General features: G+C 36.1%; 1 protein-coding gene across 1 annotated transcript in view; it reads left to right on the top strand.

Annotated features, from left to right (window-relative positions):
- The window catches only part of SPAG6 (sperm associated antigen 6), a 61,099-nt gene that overhangs the window by 2,894 nt on the left and 40,166 nt on the right, over window positions 1-18,039 (top strand). Inside the window, exons 2-3 of the mRNA XM_045787171.2 lie at window positions 12,072-12,238; window positions 15,734-15,917. Of these exons, the coding sequence (XP_045643127.2) occupies window positions 12,072-12,238; window positions 15,734-15,917 (351 nt within the window). The remainder of the gene's footprint in view (window positions 1-12,071; window positions 12,239-15,733; window positions 15,918-18,039) is intronic.

The raw sequence follows: 18,039 nt of genomic DNA, 5'->3' as shown, positions 1-18,039 counted from the left end.
TATTAAAGCAAACAAAGTGTTGCAAGATATCTTCTTCAGAGTATTTGGACAAAAATCAGTTTGATTTCTAACCAAAATTGTTACTAGAAAGAATGGTATACAATGTGTCTATAACCTAGAGTTATATTTTTCTTACTGAGATTTTATTCCTTCTAAATCAAATACATACAGGAAAACATTAAAAAGTTCAATGTTTATTATAAAATCTCTTTATGCACCCTTCAACCCTGTACGTTTGAACCATTACATCTTGCAGCTATTTAAAAATGAATTTTGATGCTTCCCCTCTTTGAATAATCAGTAACACATGTAACACATTGTAAATAGTAGAGATAATACATTATTACTTCTACCAGTTGCAGAATTTCAGCCAATGGAGGTGATCGTTTAGTTGTAAAATATAAGTAATATGTTTTGTGGCGTATTGGACTATCAGGCTCTCTTAGCTTGTTCAGAAAGTCTTTCATAATAAGCTAATATAAAAACTACCAGGAGAATTATTTTTAAACAGCTTAGCAGTTTAAAATGACCTTTCTGAAGCAGCTATTTATGTAAGAAAAATTGGGGTAAAATTTAAATTAATACTTTGTAATATTTAACATATAACCTATAGCAGAACAATAAGCATGGCTAATCACTAGTTATGCACATTTTCAGAAGGGTAGGAATAGAGAAAATTGTGTAACACATTCAATATGCATCTCTATGAAGCTAATTTGCAAATTTAGGCAATTTAATGAGTTTACAATTCAAGAAAATAATATACTTCGACACAAAATGATCTTAAGTTACACGTGTCTGGGGCAGGGTGAAAGTGTTCAGATTAATGATTTAGCACCTCAATTTGCTGAGAAGGAAAGGTCTGTGGTAAGCGTTTATAATATGTTTAAAACATAGCCTGGTAGGTACAAGTACCATGATTCTCTTACAAAACCCACTGTTCCAAAGGATATTGAAACTGAAAAGATAATTAGTAGAGCAACTTCAAAAAAACTTAACCAATCATGCTATTTAAATTTCATGAATATAAAAGGAGTCTTGGACTTGTGAATGCATGATAATTAAAGCACTGATCTTTTCTTAAAAGATAGGCATAGTGGGTTTTGTGTTTTGTTTGTTTTACATATGCTTCAGTGGAAAACATTTGAGGGAACTATAAAAATTCTGAACTTGTTTGCACCTAATAATATGTCCTAAAAACAAAATCATTCAAAATTATATTCTGTGTTCCAAACCCTTGTTCCTACATGGACATTTATCTGTTTTGTTATCTAAGCATTGGTACATAAGTAGAAAATAATATAGCCAGGGCTAGGATGTCCTTGTTTTCTTAAGAAAAACTGGATGATTAAACAAGAAAAATCTAAGCTATAGATGACCCCATAAGAGTGGGGCTTAGAAATGGCAAGTTTGTGTGGGTTACATTTTAATGTGACAATATTTTTGAAAAGATATTTGAGTATTTCCTAACCCCTTATACATTTCAGTGTTTTTTCATGGCTTTTGCTCCTATGACTAGAACCTTTTCTTGTACTTCTTTGTCTAATTAATTTCTACTCATTCTTTATGGCTCTGTTTAGATGTTGATTCCTCAGGGAAACCTTCCTTGAGCCCTCTCAGTAAGTTAAGTCTCTTGATTTATGCTTTCCTTGCTCCTAATATTTCTTTTTCATGATACTCATTACGATTACAATGATTTAGTTTCTGTTTTCTCCACAAACTATAAATTCCGTGCCTAGCATAATGCTTAGTATAGAGCAGATGTTCAACATATTTAAATAGAACGAAAGGAATAATAATAATAATAATAATTTTTTTTAAAGATTTTATTTTTATTTAATCGACAGAGATAGAGACAGCCAGCGAGAGAGGGAACACAAGCATGGGGAGTGGGAGAGGAAGAAGCAGGCTCATAGCGGAGGAGCCTGATGTGGGGCTCGATCCCGTAACGCCGGGATCACGCCCTGAGCCGAAGGCAGATGCTTAATATTTTTTTTTAAGATTTAATTTTTAAAAGTAATCTCTATCCCCAACATGGGGCTCAAACTCACAACCCTGAGATCAAGAGGTGAACTGAGCCAGCCAGGTGCCCTAGGAGTAATTATTTTTCTAAGTGTTTTCACATCTCTTAAAAAATTAGATTCTTATAACAGCTCAGATAGGTAGAATAGGTATCTTGTTAAGCCCCCAGAAGGTTGGATGATTGCCCTCATCACAGAGTTAGTCCCAGCCAAACTGGGACTAGTAGATGCTTAACTGCTGCCTGACATTGCACTCTTTCTGTGTTACCTTGCAGGTATTAGTAAGCTATTTCTACATGGTTCTAGGAGTTCCTAATAAACCTCAATGTTAACTATTAAAACAAGTCATTTGTTTAGGCCTTTGGGTACGAAAGGCTATCCAGTAATTGTGTGTAATTGGCTTTTGAGGTCTCCTTGAAGACCATTATGGGAGCTTGAGTGGAGGCCAGATGCAGAGAACTAACTTTAATTGATAAGTACCTGGAGGTTTGAGGGAGTGGGAGTTGTATTTAGGGCTTACACTGGACTTAGAACTCTAGAAGACCTTCAGCTTTCTCTGACTTCTAAGGAAAGCCTTATCAAGCCAGGAACTCTTTAAAAGCACCCCGAGAAAAGTGTGTAATCCACTGGAAGTTACAAACCGAGATAATACTTCAGAGGGTTGTTGGACTGAGTCCCTGCTGGGATCAGAGAGAGTGCAGGGGGGACTGCATCAGAGCCCAAGGTGGGCAGCTTGTTCTTTTTGAGAACATGGGGGGTAGAGCACAATGGAAAGGGAGGCACTTGATATTTGTAGGTTGATTATATTTAATACTTCCGTTTGTTTTTTACTTAATCATGCTTTCTGTGAAGGACTTTTACGCCATGTTCATTGGAGTCAGAACTTTGGGATTTCTTTTGAGTAGATATATTGGCCCTAGGAGAAATCCAGGGCCACCCTTGAGAAGAAATTTGGTCTTGTCTTGTAGTGGGTGGGATGGCCCCTCTGAACATGTCAGACTTCCCTAATTTTCAAAGTGACATTTTGGTTTTGCCGTATACCCCATGCTTTCTGTCACAAGGGTGGCTAGATTTTAAATTTATTTTTTGTTCAAGTTCTGTTATAAGTCCAGGTGAAAACAAATGATATTTGTGCTGTATGTCTGTGTGCATGTGTCTTCAAAGGAAATGATTTCTGTCCACTTTACTGTATATTCTACTTCTGTGTCATTAGAGTCACTATTAAGTTATAAACATAGACTAGCTTATGTTAGTTTTCCATAGAGATGTCTTTGTAGAAGTAGTCTAATATGCCTTCTTTTGAGGGCTTATTAAAAAATACTTAAATTTCCCCATAAATTTCTTTAAATCTATCATTGAAGACATTGTCCATTTTGATGTTAAATATTTTTTATGTAAAGATACACTCTTTTATTCAACCAATTTTTATCAATTATTATGTGTCAAGCTAGGCCTACATATGAAATTTCAGGAAAAAAAATTGTTCCTACTTTATTTCACTAAGTGTTTCCTTTCTTACTTTTGCTTCCAGAAAACTCAGTGATATGTTTAGAGTTCAGAGTTGCAGCAGTTACTCTTTTTTTTTTTTTAAAGATTTCATTTATTTATTTGGCAGAGATAGACAGCCAGCGAGAGAGGGAACACAAGCAGGGGGAGTGGGAGAGGAAGAAGCAGGCTCATAGCGGAGGAGCCTGATGTGGGGCTCGATCCCATAACGCCAGGATCACGCCCTGAGCCAAAGGCAGACACTTAACGACTACGCCACCCAGGCGCCCCATACTCTTAACCTATATTTTTGATAAAATTATCAGTTCCCATCTCTCTGCTGCATAACTCTCTCTTTTTTTAAAAGATTTTATTTGTGCATTTGACAGAGAGAAAGAGAGCACAAGCAGGGGAAGCTGGAGAGGGAGAAGCAGGTTCCCTGTGAGCAGGGAGCCTGATGTGGGGCTCAAGCCCAGGCCCCTGGGATCATGACCTGACCTGAACCAAAGGCAGACGCTTAACAGACTGAGCCACCCAGGCGCTCCTACTACATGGCTCTTAGTTATCTTTGCATATCTATCTTTTAGAGAAAACTATCTCAAAACTTTTTAGAGTAAGTGCAATATGAATAAAATAAAACATTTTATCTGAAGAATTTGAAGTGATTATCTTCCAAAGGTGCTCTCTTCAAATATTACCCATGAAATCTCCTGAAGCAGACAATCCTTTTATAATTATTCTATTTATTCTCTACTTACCCCATTTATGAGAGTTCCAATTTTCTGTAGGCAGGTGGGTATTATAGGTATAAATCATAAAAGAGAAAACACATTGACAAAAGGAGACAGGACTTATTCGGTAATTGCAGCTCTCTAGAAAACTTCCAAATTAAGATACAATTATATCTATTTGGGGTGCTATGGGGTAAAGGGTCAGTTTAAATGACTCATATACCTAAAAGAAGAACTATGAACATATATTATCCATTTTGTTGTTATTTTTAATTTTTAAAAAGTTTCTAAAAATCACTTTATTGAGATATAATTCACATACCATGCAATTCACCCACTTAAGTGTAAAATTCAGTGGTTTTTGATACAGAGAAGATTTTTTAATGTAGAGTAATCTCTGCACCCACCATGGGGCTTAAACTCATGACCTTGAGATCAAGAGTGGCAGGCTCTTTTGACTGAGTCAGGCAGGCACCCTGATACATTCTTATTTCCTAAAATTGTGTTAAATATAAGAAACTTTGCCGTTTTAGTCATTTTTAAGTGTGTAATTCAGTGGTATTAATTACATTCCGAAAGTTATGCAGCCATCACCACTATTTCCAAAACTTTTTAAAAGTCACCTTAAACAGAAGGCCATTTTGTTTCTTTGTTTTAACTAAAATTTGCCTAAAAAGAGAAAATTGCACATTAAATTTCAGTTTGTTCATTCATCATTCAACATTTATTGAGTGTGCAAGGGCCAGCCGCATGCTTAGATGCCAGTCATGCAAAAATAGGCATAGACAACGCCCTTAAGGAGCTTATTTGCAAAGGAGAGATATATAAATACTGTTTGATAAGTGTCCGTTACATAGACATATGGAGCACACGTGAAGGGTACATAACTCAAGCTTTGGGAGTTATGAGAGACTTCTAGAAGGAGGAATTATCTGGCTGAATTTCATAGGAGTTAGCCAGATGAAGAAGGGGGAGAGGAAAACTGTATTCAGGTAGAGGAAACATTATATACGAAGGCACAGAGACAAGAGGAAAGGTGGTGCTTGATAGAAAAGGTGAATGTTTAGGGTGCCTGGGTGGCTCAGTCAGTTAAGCGTCTGCCCTCACCTCAGGTCATGGTCCTGGGGTCCTGGGATCAAGTCCCACATCAGGCTCCCTTCTCAGTGGGGAGCCTGCTTCTCCCTCTGCCTCTCCCCCTGGCTCATGCTCTCTTTCTCTCTCTCTCTCTCGCTCTCTCTCAAATAAATAAAATCTTAAAAAAAAAAAAAAAAGAAAAGGTGAATGTTTAGATATGGCAGGAGCCTCTTGGGATAATAGGGCTACAGAGAGGCAAGGCAGTGGCTGGAGAGGAGAACAGGCCTACCTCTGAAGGACCTCATCAGAAATTTGGATTTATCCTGGAATTGATAGAAAGCCATTGAAAAGCTTTCATCAGAGAAATGAAGGGATCCATTTTGTGTTTTTGAGAGATGATCTTCACAGCAGTGTGGAGAACTGATTGGAGGGAATTAAAACAGGATCCGGAAGACCATGTGCCCATTTTTGTTATAGCAGTCGTGCCACATTAACAGATCTGTAGGATTTATGACTTAGTAGAAGGGGCGGGGCAGGTGAGGAGAGAGGGGAGTTCAGTGTGACTCACAGTCTTCTGGTTGCCATTCATTAATGGAGAAGAGATACAAAAAACAGAGGGAAATGGTGGCTTCATTCTCTAATAGTGTTGAAGTGTCTGGGATATCTATGTGCCAGCAACTACAGTGAGCAGTTTGGCTATGTAGGGCTCTGGAGCTCATGAGAGTGATCTTGGCTTGGAAAGAGGGTTTTGGACATGTGGAATTTACATGTTCATTTGAAAACTATATTAAAGGCCCGTTTTATATTTCTTCATGTAATTATAAACATGTAAGTTCCAATCATTTTATCTAAAGTATCATGTAAGTTGAACCTGCCATAACTTTTGTGATCTGTGTACTTAGGTCGAATGTCACATATAGACAGTGGTGGCTATGACCTAGCCAAGAGTCAGACAGTTGCACTGGAAAAATGAATGAAATTTCGGTTTAATGCAGTAATCATGGAAGAGAGCTACAGAAGTGAGTTCAACAGATTATACCCTTTATTATGCATTTGAAACCTGGTACATACAGGCTAGTTTTCATTGGCAAATGGGCTGTGATTGATATTGGGGAGGAGAAACAGGAGGGCATAGATGCTAGAGTTATAAAATAGTATCTACCTCATAGGATTGTAATGAGGATTGATGGGTTAATATTTGTAAATTTCTTAGGGGAGTCCCTGGCACATGATAAATGCTATGTAGGTGTATGGTAGATCGGTAAAGAAATACCTACTGTGGGAGGTGCCTGGGTGTCTCAGTGAAGTGTCTGCCTTCTGCTGAGGTCATGATCCCAGAGTCCTGGGATCGAGCCCCACATCTGGCTCCCTCCCACTTTACATTTCAGGCCAGTATGAATTTATCATGGCTTCAACAGTCTGCAAGAATCATGCATCTTTTGTCCTCCCTCTTCTTCACAATAATCAGTTTGTCTTGTAAATATCTAGACCTTTCACTTTTCTCTTTCCCTTTGCCATTAGTATTCTCCAAGCTATCTTCACATCTGGCCTACATTCATACAGTAGCTTCCTAAGTGGTCTTCCCACCTCCCATGTTGTCTCTTTTCATTCTTTCTCCCCAGTGTAATCAGTGATCTTTCTTTACAAAGTACAAAAACACTGACAATTCAGGTTAAATTCAAAATACTTAAGATAGTTTATTGGGCTCTTCAGTACTTTTGTCTCTGTTAATCTCTTAGCCTTCTTTCCCAACTCTTTGCTCCCATCTTGTACTATGGTCATACTGCATTCTCAGTTTTAAAGATTAAAAAACAAAACAAAGAAGGTGAGAGGTAACTAGGGTAAGCAGAAATCTTTACTAGGACTTACGTAGACCCAAAGGCCCAGTTTGCAGGTACTTGTTTTTAAAGAAACAAAGTTGAGATGTTAACTATCTTTTTAAAGCACAGCAGATTGAGGTAATATGTATATAAACTATATACATATAATATGAGAATGGGATTTTTTTGGCCTTGGAAATGTTTGATATTTCCTTCCTGATTTATATCTGAAATTGGTGTACACAATCAAAGTAATTAGGCCTATGTTGTGTTAAAAGGAATTAAAGATTTGTGATTATTTTGAGGCTATTTTATAATCTCCTCCACTAGATTATTAGTTTCTTGAGGGAAGGAACTGCCTTTTCTCAGGTGTGTAATCCTATCATTTGCCAGTTGATAAACTCTGATCTATTTTTTGAATGAATTCCTGAGGGCAGGATCAGCAAAGTTGTTTTTCTTGTTGTTTTTTTCATAACTGGATTGAAATGTAGATATTACAAGCAATGTCTCCAGTATGGCCCTGGAACAAGAAAAATAGAAAAGAAACTCAGAGCTATAAAGTTGGGAAGGGAGAGATTGTGAAGATTTATCTAGAAGTTTCAGAAACACTTTCATACGATTTGATCAGTTTTTGTGGAGGAAACAGAATTGTTTTATAGATGTTAGAGTATCATATGTTAATTATTATTTTTAATATTAGTACCTGTGGGCTCCTTCAGTAGAGACCGCACTGAGGTCATTAGCTGTCACTAGAGACCTTGCTTATCAGATATTGTAGTAGCCAGTCTTCAAAGTGCTGTTATTTATGGACTCTAAATTTTCATGCATTCATTCACCAAGGATCAATCATCATGGATTCCTAACGGACAGGCAGGTAAGGAAAAATTTCTTTTTATGTTACATATGCTTCTTTTCTCCTTTCTCCCTCCCTTGCTCCCTAATGTATTTCCTTCCTTCTTTCCTTCCTTCCTTCCTTCCTTCCTTCCTTCCTTCCTTCCTTCCTTCCTTCCTCTTGTATTTATTATCTATATTTTTAGGACAGCCTTGTAATTAGAATAACAAGGTCTCCATGCTTAATCTGTGTAAGAAATAAAAACATGTCTCTGGGGACTGATAATTATGAAGCACTAAGAAGCAATTCAAGGACTAGAAATTTGGGCAATATTTTCTCTAATAAAGATGACCTTATTCAAACAAACATATATATATTTTTTAAGATTTACTTATTTATTTTTCATTATTCTTCATTTTTCATATTTTTCATTTATTTTTCATTATTTTTCATTATTCTCTCAAGAGAGAGCTTGAGCAGGGGGTGGGTGAGAGAGAGAGAGAGAGAGAGGGGGAAGAAGCAGACTCCCTGCTGAGCACGGAGCCTGAAACGGGACTGATGTTAAAACCCCAAGATCATGACATGAGCCAAAATCAAAGAATTAGAGGCTTAACTGACTGAGCCACCCAGGTACCCTCAAACAAAGATATTTTAAACTGAAACTTTAGCTTTTACTTTTATAGGTTCAGAGATTTTAAATTTTTCAAAAGTCTTATTGTGCTCCTGTGTGCACTAAGGAATGCAGGAAAAATGATAGAGCAGAGACACCTGCATGGAGGCCTAACTTTGATATTAAATACAGGGATAGAAGGAAAGGAATGCTGTGTCATTTTATTGATCTTATTTTTCCTGGGCCAGATGTAGTAGAAAAATGGAGGAGAAAACGTATAAAGCAAAAAATTCCTTTGAATATATGGAGAGGTGAAATACTTGGGGGGGTAAAACATTTTACTGCCAAAACAGCAAATTGAAATTTTCCAAAATTGGAAGACTTATGGTATATTAGCTAAATACTGTAACTAATAATAAAGACTTATAACTGGGGCACCTGGGTGGCTTAGTCGGTTAAACCTCTACCTTCAGCTCAGGTCATGATCTCCAGGTCCTGGGATCAAGCCCCATATCAGGCTCCCTGCTCAGTGGGGAGTCTGCTTCTCCCTCTCCCTCTGCCTCTCCCCCCTGCTTGTGCTCTCTCTGTCTCTCTCTCTCAAATGAATGAATAAAATCTTAAAAAATAAAATAAAATAAGCACTTATAACTAAATTAAACATTACAGACCCAGATAGATGAATTCATTCTTCAACTTCTTAACATAGAAGGTCAAAGTTTTTGAGATTTAATTCAAAATACCCAGGATGAATAACCCAGTATAGATTGATTTTCCAATTATATTTCTAAAGACAATAAGCCATTGCCTTCACATACACACCCACATATATAAATATATCAAAAGGGAAAAAAAGGAAATACCAGAATCATCAGGAAAAAATAACATGAAACATAATTGTAATTCTTTTAAAACTATTTGAAGCATACTTATTATACTTTATACTTTTTGACCCTGTTAATGTATTTATTATGAAACTTCAAATATGTGTTAACAAATTTAGCTCTTGTTTTTTTAGAGTATTGACTTATTTTACTTAAAATCATGCATATTTGTTATAAAAAATGAAGTTATAGTCAACAATAACTAAAACCAACCCAATTTAAAAATGGGCAGAGGACTTGAATAGACATTTCAACAAAGAACATGTACAAATGGCCAATATAAGCACATAAAAAGACATTCACTGACATGAGTGATAGGGAAATGAAAATCAAAACCACAATGAGATACCACTTCACACCTATTAGGGTGGCCATTATTAAAAAACAAAAAACAAAAAACAAAAAATAACAAGTGCTGGTAAGGATGTGGAAGAATATGAACACTTGTACTTAGCTGGTAGGAATGTAAAACGGCGCAGCTTCTGTGGAAAACAGTTCCGCAGTTCCTAGGTAGTGGTGTTGATTACACTAAATCGTACACTTAAAAATGGTTAAAATGGTAATTTTTATGCTACATCTATTTTACCACGATTAAAAAGCTAAAAAAAGAAATCAAGTAATGAAACAGCTACAAAGAGGAGATCAACAAATCATTTTAAATCCGACTTTTTAGAAAGAACCTGTGTTAACATTTCGTAGTCATTCTTTTTTTTTTTTTTTAAAGATTTTATTTATTTATTCGACAGAGATAGAGACAGCCAGCGAGAGAGGGAACACAAGCGGGGGGAGAGGGAGAGGAAGAAGCAGGCTTCCAGTGGAGGAGCCTGATGCGGGGCTCGATCCCATAACGCCGGGATCACGCCCTGAGCCAAAGGCAGACCCTTAACCGTTGTGCCACCCAGGCGCCTCCTGTGCCACCCAGGCACCCCCCGTAGTCATTCTAATACCTTATTCTGCACTTTAAACTTTTTGTTGTGAGGTATTTCAGAAATTATCACTACAAAAAGTATAGATAGTAATATTATCAACACTTATGAGTATAGACATGTTAATTTGTTGAACATGAGCTATGACCTAGAAGTGCCATGTGCCAGCAAAGTTAACCAGCCTGAGTGGGATTCAAACCTGCAACTGTGGTCTTATGTAAGATGATCTCATCAAGCCACCGTAACCATAAAGATGATCACTAAATGAAATTGGGAACTATGAAAAGCCTCGGGTCACATCATTACATGTATCTGTGATAAGCATCATTATTCTCTGCTAATGTTATTGGTAGTACTGTTTATCTTAATTTGGTCTAATCCTAAGTGTTATTATAAATGTTTTCCTTTTATTCTTTTTCGAATGTTTCTGGACATAACATTATAAAAGAATATTGATAATATTTGCTTTTCTAGCTCACCGTGGTATGTTTTTAAAGAAAAGATGTAATAACATCTAGCTGAATAGCCTGCTGCAAATTAAGTAAAGTTTAGAAAGTCAAGGGGCGTTTTGTTCCAGTTTGAGCTCTGTCATCACCTTCCTTGTAACCTTAGACTAAAACAGCATCATTAAAGCCCAAATAGCAGTTGACTATTTGGGGTATTTTATAGTAAGGCAAAGGTACTGTAAAGACTTGGAATAGCCAAATGACTAAAATGTAATTATTTTTTTATCTCTCTTTCCCTACCTCCTCAACTTTCAATATGTATTATTTATTTAGCAATCATTAATGAAGAATGTCTGAATTTCTAACCATGTTTCATAATTTATTAGTTTTGTGATGATTTCTTAACCTTTCTCAGTCTCCATTTCCTCATCTGTAAAATAGACATAATAATAGGCCACTTCATAGGTTTGTTATGACAGTTCAGTGAATTCATATGGAAAACAAGTCCTTAAAACAACGTGTGCATTTAAGAAGTGCTGGATAAATATAAGCTAACTTTTACTATTGTTGCTGTGACGGTGATATACCTACTCTGTATTCAACCCTGGAGCGAGTATTATGAGAACTAGTAATGCAAAATACTTATCTCAGAGAATTTGTTTCTTTGAAATAATATCAGAAATCTGAAGTTGCATCCCTTCATGAATGTGAGGCCTTAGCCAGTTGAAATCACAGAAAAGACCCAACAGTTGGAATCAGAGAAAAAACAAAAACAAAAAACCAAACAAAACAAATGGAAGACTCCATAGAGATGAAAGGACCTGAACTGAACCCTGAAAGATAGGATTTGCAAAGGCTGGGGGACACCTACACCCCCAGCTCCCCTCTACCCCTACCATGTGCTAGGTAGGCATTAAACTACTTGCTCTACAATCTTTCTCTGCATTCCCCATAACAGGCCTATCAGGTCACATAGCTACTATTTGCCAAATCAGGGATTTAAACTCTTAACCTAACTCCAAAGCCTTTCTTGTCATGCTGTGCTGCTGCTTTGATAATTTCAGGTTGTATTATTCTTTGTCTTGGCCAGTTGGATGCTTCTAAATATACCACTAGTTTTTAGTGGATAATGTTTTTTGTCTTTACTGATTTTTTCCTGTAATTTATATATATATAATGCTGAATTGTGTATTTGCTTTTGCATTTAAATTTTGCTGACTTCTGTTCTTTCATAACTAAACTCAGGTGTAATGTCTTTGCTGAGGCCTCTTCTTCTGGATGTGGTCCCAACAATTCAACAGACTGCTGCGTTGGCTCTTGGGAGACTGGCTAATTATAATGATGACCTAGCAGAAGCGGTGGTGAAGGGTGACATTCTTCCACAGCTTGTTTATTCACTGGCAGAACAGAATGTAAGATTTTTAAAAAATTAGTTATGTGTTTTTAGTTTGTTTTAGATTTTTAAGAATCTGCTAGTTTGGATACAGCTGCAAGCTTATAGGCATTAGAATTTTAGGATGTTAACACAACATTTAATTTTTTGAACTGCACATAATAATATCTTTAGGGTATTTTATTTTAGGAGTAATAGACAGCTTTTCCCCATTACTGTTAATATAAGAAAACAGATTACACAATTTTTAATGGGATCATATATAAAGCAGTATTTCTGTGTATGAGAGTCTTAAACCTGTAGGATCAGGTTTGAGAGCTGTATGGAGCCTTAGGCAAATAAAAAGTTGTTTTCAGCAATCCTTATATGCAGGTGAAATCTGGCTAACTATAAGAGACAGCTTGGAAGCAAGGGGGAGAGAAGCATACAAAAGGAAGGGGAATACATGTAAGGGAAGATTTGATAAAGCATTTTATACCAAGTACGTAAGCATGCCAGTCCTTTTAGGGGTCATCTAAGAGTGCCCCAATTTTTTCCCCCTCCGGTCTGGTCCTACTCTATGTTTCTGTACAGCACCACCTAAGAATAGTTAAGGACCTTCCTATAGATAGGGTCTTGGTCTGTTTATTCCATTCTGTTAGTTTAAGGATATATATTTCTTGATATTTTTTAAGATTAAATTCCTATTTGTATAACCAAATGACAAATGATCTAATTTAAAAATGGGCAAAAGACTTGAATAGACATCTATACACATACAAAGAAGATATACACATGGCCAATGAAGATGAAAAGATGTTCAACAGCATAAGTCATTAGGAAATACAAATCAGAACCACAGCAAGATACCACTTTACCTACTAGGATTGCCATGATTAAAAAAAAAAAAAAGAAAAGAAAAGAATAAGTGTTAGTGAAGATTTGGAGAAATTGGAGCCCTCCTATATTGCTGATAGGAGTGTAAAATGGTGCAGCTGCTATAGAAAACAGTCTGGCAGTCAAGTTAAACATAATTACCAGATGACCCAGCAATTCTACTCCTAGTTAGATATCCAAAAAAATTGAAAACAGGTGTTCAAACAAAACTTGTACACAAATGTTTATAGCAGCATTATTCACTATAACAAAAGAATGGATAAACAAATTTTGGACATCCATATAATGGATATTATCAGTCATAAAAAGGGATGAAGTGCGGACACATGCTACGACATGGATCAACCTTGAAAACGTTATGCTAAGAGAAAGAAGCCAGATACAGAAGGCTACATGTTGTATGATTCCACTTCTAGGAAATGTCCAGAATACGCAACTCTGTAGCGACAGAAGCAGATTAGTGATTGTCAGAGGCTGGGGGGAGAGGGGAACAATGTGCCTCCTTAACATGTATGACGTTTCTTGTTGGGCTGATGAGAATATTCTGAAACTAGATGGTGATGTTTGTACAACACCACGAATATGCTAAATGCCACTGAGTTGTACACTTTAAGATGGTTAAAATAGTAAATATTATGTGTATTTTACCAGAATAAAAAAATAAATCCTAATTGTTTAAAATTTTGCCTTATTTTTATAGATTGGAGAGTCATTTACTGACTGTCTTATCTCCATGAGGAGTCTCAGAAATTTTATTTTTCTTGCAGGTGTTCCTTCCATCATCAAATACTGTTAGACTTTGTTCTTCCTAGACTCTTAGCTCCTTCTTTCGAGGGCAGGGTCTGTGTTTTGGTATCCCACAAAGAAGGGTCTCAGTAGATCTAAATGTGAATGAATGTCCATTAGTTGTAAAGAGGCAGAAATGAGGAGAAAGTGAGAATGTGAAGCAGTGTTCCCAGGCTTCTGTCTCCTTCACCAACCAGTCCTTTAACTCATTTCTCTCAGGATTTAATCTCTTCTTTATGAGGTACAAAGTCCCTGGTGTGGAATCCCCCCCCCTTTTTTTAAGGGAATTCTTTTAGTGAGGAATGGGAGAGAAGAGAGAGGAATTTGAAGAAGCAGAAATTAGGAGAAAGGGGAAAATGAGATCAGAAGGAGTGGATTATAGGCACTGTAGTTAGCAGTGACTGTCGATGGCCAGTAAATTGTGAATTTGAAATTCTGTCATATAAAAGGTCACATCATGGAACACTACATAAAAAACTAAGGATGTACTGTATGGTGACTAATGTAACAATAAAAAATTATTATTAAAAAAAAGTCACATTAGCTTAAGGTGATGACAGGAAACGTATCACCATTATTTTCCCATGATTATAAGAAAATAATGGAAAGCTTCTTTAGAACTCTAAGTTTTATAGTAAGTTGTAGATATTTGGTTACTGACATAAAATTAACCTTTATAACAAATATTTTAATATCTATATATGTTAACATTTAAGAAACTAAAGAAATATATCAAAACATCATTAACATAACATATTTCTTATATCATCAACATATACCAATTTTTGAGATATAATACATTAAAATATTCTTGATGTATTTTCTCTCTCCTATAATTTTTGTTGTATCTTAATCTTTTAGCCAAAGTAAATAGCATGCTTTCAGAACAGGTGCTATAGTGACCTAGTCACTTTTAGTAGTCACTGTAAAGATGTAAAAACTTGGAATCTACAATTAGGGGGTTAATTGGGTTCTACTAATAAAAGACAGAGACCGTTACTGTGTCATTATACTAACCTTGAAACAGTAGTGAGTGTTATAGCCAAATACTTCCTATACACTTAATTTTTTTTAGTTATATGAAAAAAAAAATATGTTAGTCTTGTGTTTCAGTTTTATTACTCAATCTGATAAAATTTTACATAGAAAATTTTATAAATATGAAGCATTACTTAAAGTTCACCTAACAGTAAGTCATTTGTATTTATTGTTTTAAAAAAGCATTTCTAAGAGGGGATAAATAACACATCCCCTTGTTTGGTTAGTTTATTTACCAGGAAAGCTTTAAAAATGTATCATGAGTGTTTCGCCTTTATGTTTATCCAACAGTTGGTAGTGCATCTTGAAACATGGTTGTTATTTCAGGATAGCTTGGGACACCAAAAGATTAGTTGAGGTCATGAAAGGCCTACCATGCTTAGAGGCTGAGGGCAAGTAAAGGAAATGAATTTGTCAGTGGACAGTTTTGTTGCACATGCTAACAATCTAAGAGTTCCCATGGGTCAAACAAATACTTTTCAGTGTGTTGCAGATACAGAAAATCTCATTATTTTATGAATTGGTAGGAAATACAATGTTTATATTGTATTTTATACAATTTCCAAATGAATTTTTTGGAATAAAACATTTGAAATGTAATTTAAGATTTAAATTATTTCAGTTTAGTTACTGAACAGAAGCAATAGGGGAGCATCAAAAAATTATTTTGCAGGATGTTTTTCATCTTTTGGATTTAAAAGCTGTTGAGCTTTATATATATTAATGTCATTTTTATGTTGGTTTTTGTCAGTTTTCACTTTTGGTTTTATAAGTGTTTGATTCACTTTGAGTTTTATCTATTTTATCATTGTAGCGTTTTTACAAGAAAGCAGCTGCCTTTGTGTTACGAGCAGTTGGCAAACATTCTCCTCAACTAGCTCAGGCAATAGTTGACTGTGGAGCACTGGATACGCTGGTGATATGCTTGGAAGATTTTGACCCTGGAGTCAAGGAGGCTGCGGCTTGGGCACTTGGATATATTGCAAGACATAATGCAGGTAATGGAGCATATCTGAAAACAGGATTATTAAAATTTAGATTTATTAGGTAAATCTGGTTTTGCTTAGGGAACTATAGATGCAGTTTTAATGATGTTTCCATGCATTATGGGAGATAAGTTTTGAATGATGGCCAAGTTATTTGGATCACACATTCACAAAAACCTACACATTTCAGTCTTGGGAGAAGATATTTGCAAATGACATATCTGATAAAGGGCTAGTATCCAAAATCTATGAAGAACTTATCAAGCTTAACGCCCCCCAAAAACAAATAATCCAGTTAAGAAATGGGCAGAAGACATGAATAGACATTTTTCGGAAGAAGACATCCAGATGGCCAACAGGCACATGAAAAGATGCTCAACATCACTCATCATCAGGGAAATGCAAATCAAATCCCCAATGAGATACCACCTCACACCTGTCAGAATGGATAAAATTAACAACACAGGAAACAACAGATGTTGGCGAGGATGTGGAGAAAGGGGAACCCCTTACAGTATGGTAGGAATGCAAACTGGTGCAGCCACTCTGGAAAACAGTATGGAGGTTCCTCAAAAAGTTAAAAATAGAATTACCCTATAACCCAGCAATTGCTCTACTAAGTATTTACCCAAAGGGTACAACAATACTGACTTGAAGGGCCACATGTATCCCGGTGTTTATAGCAGCATTATTAACAATAGCAAAATTATGGAATGAGCCCAGATACCCATCAACTGATGAATGGATAAAGAAGATTTGGTATATTGCTGGAGAGGATATGGGTGGGGGGAAGGGGAAATTGGGCAATGGGCTTTAAGGAGGGCACTTAATGTAAGGAGCATTAGTTGTTATATACAACTGACGAATCACTAAATTCTACTCCTGAAACTAATAATACACTATATGTTAACTAACTTGAATTTAAATAAAATCTATAAATAAATAAATAAATAAATAAATAATATAAATCTATTAATATATATTATATATACTTATAAGTAATGTTAGTCAGCCATCAAAAAGAATGAAGAACAAAATCTTTCCATTTGCAATGATGTGGATGGAGCTAGAGAGTATTATGCAAAATAAGTCAGTCTGAGAAAGACAAATACATATGATTTCACTCATATGGGGAATTTAAGAAACAAAACATAAACATAGGGGAAGGGGGAAAAAAAAGACAAGGAAGCAGACCATAAGAGACTCTTAACTATAAAGATCAAACTGAGGGTTGCTGGAGGGGAGGTGGGTAGGGGGATGGGCTAAATGGATGATGGGTAATAAGGTGGGTGTTCGTTGCGATTAGCACTGGGTGTTACACGTAAGTGATGAGTCACTAAATTCTACTCCTGAAACTAATACTATACTACATGTTAACTAAAATTTAAATAAAAATTTGAAAAGAAAAAAAAAACCCTACACATTTCAGTCCTTATCCTAGTTAGTAGAAGAGAAATTTGAAGATAGAAAGAGACAGGTAGTGGGGAATGAGGAGAGGTGAGATAGTGATGGATTCTCAAAGATGCTGGTAAATTGGCTCAGTGAAAAAATTTTAGTTTGTCATGTTTCAGGGGATGTTGGGTCCTTTCTCTCATGATAGGGGTGTTCTAATCCAGGCAGGAGACATTCGCATGAATGAATAATGTTGAAGAGATATGGAAATGATAACTTTCTAGAATGTATTTGTATGAGCCCATATTGGGCAAGAGGGAGGGGAAAGAGGAGTACCTCCTCTTACAAACTGACAGCTCCATGAAGTCATCAAGAAGGACATGGACCTCTCATGTGAAGTTTGTGCTGACACACCTGTTGGTAAAGAATACAGAGGGAACAACATTGTCCTCAGCACTTTACAGAAGTTGTTAAACAATATGAATGAATAATACAACAAGAAAATAGTTTTAAAACAAACATATGTAAAAATGATCAACCTCGCTAGTGATCAAAGAACTGCACGTTAAAACACCAGTGAAAATGTCCTTCCCCACTTATTATTATTTAGGGGGGAAAAGAGTAAAGCAGAAATGTAGCCAAATGGTTAAGAGCACTGTGGCATTAGGCAGGGTCTGAGTGTGAGTCCAAGTTCGACCCCTTCACTTCTGTATGACCTTGGACATAGCTTTTAAACTTCCTG

This window comes from Ursus americanus, chromosome 31 (assembly GCF_024610735.1).
Source record: "Ursus americanus isolate L20-20 chromosome 31, mUrsAme1.1.p, whole genome shotgun sequence".
NCBI lineage: Eukaryota > Metazoa > Chordata > Mammalia > Carnivora > Ursidae > Ursus > Ursus americanus.
The sequence above is the reverse complement of the archived record's forward strand: the minus strand, read 5'-3'. Positions and strand labels throughout refer to the sequence as shown.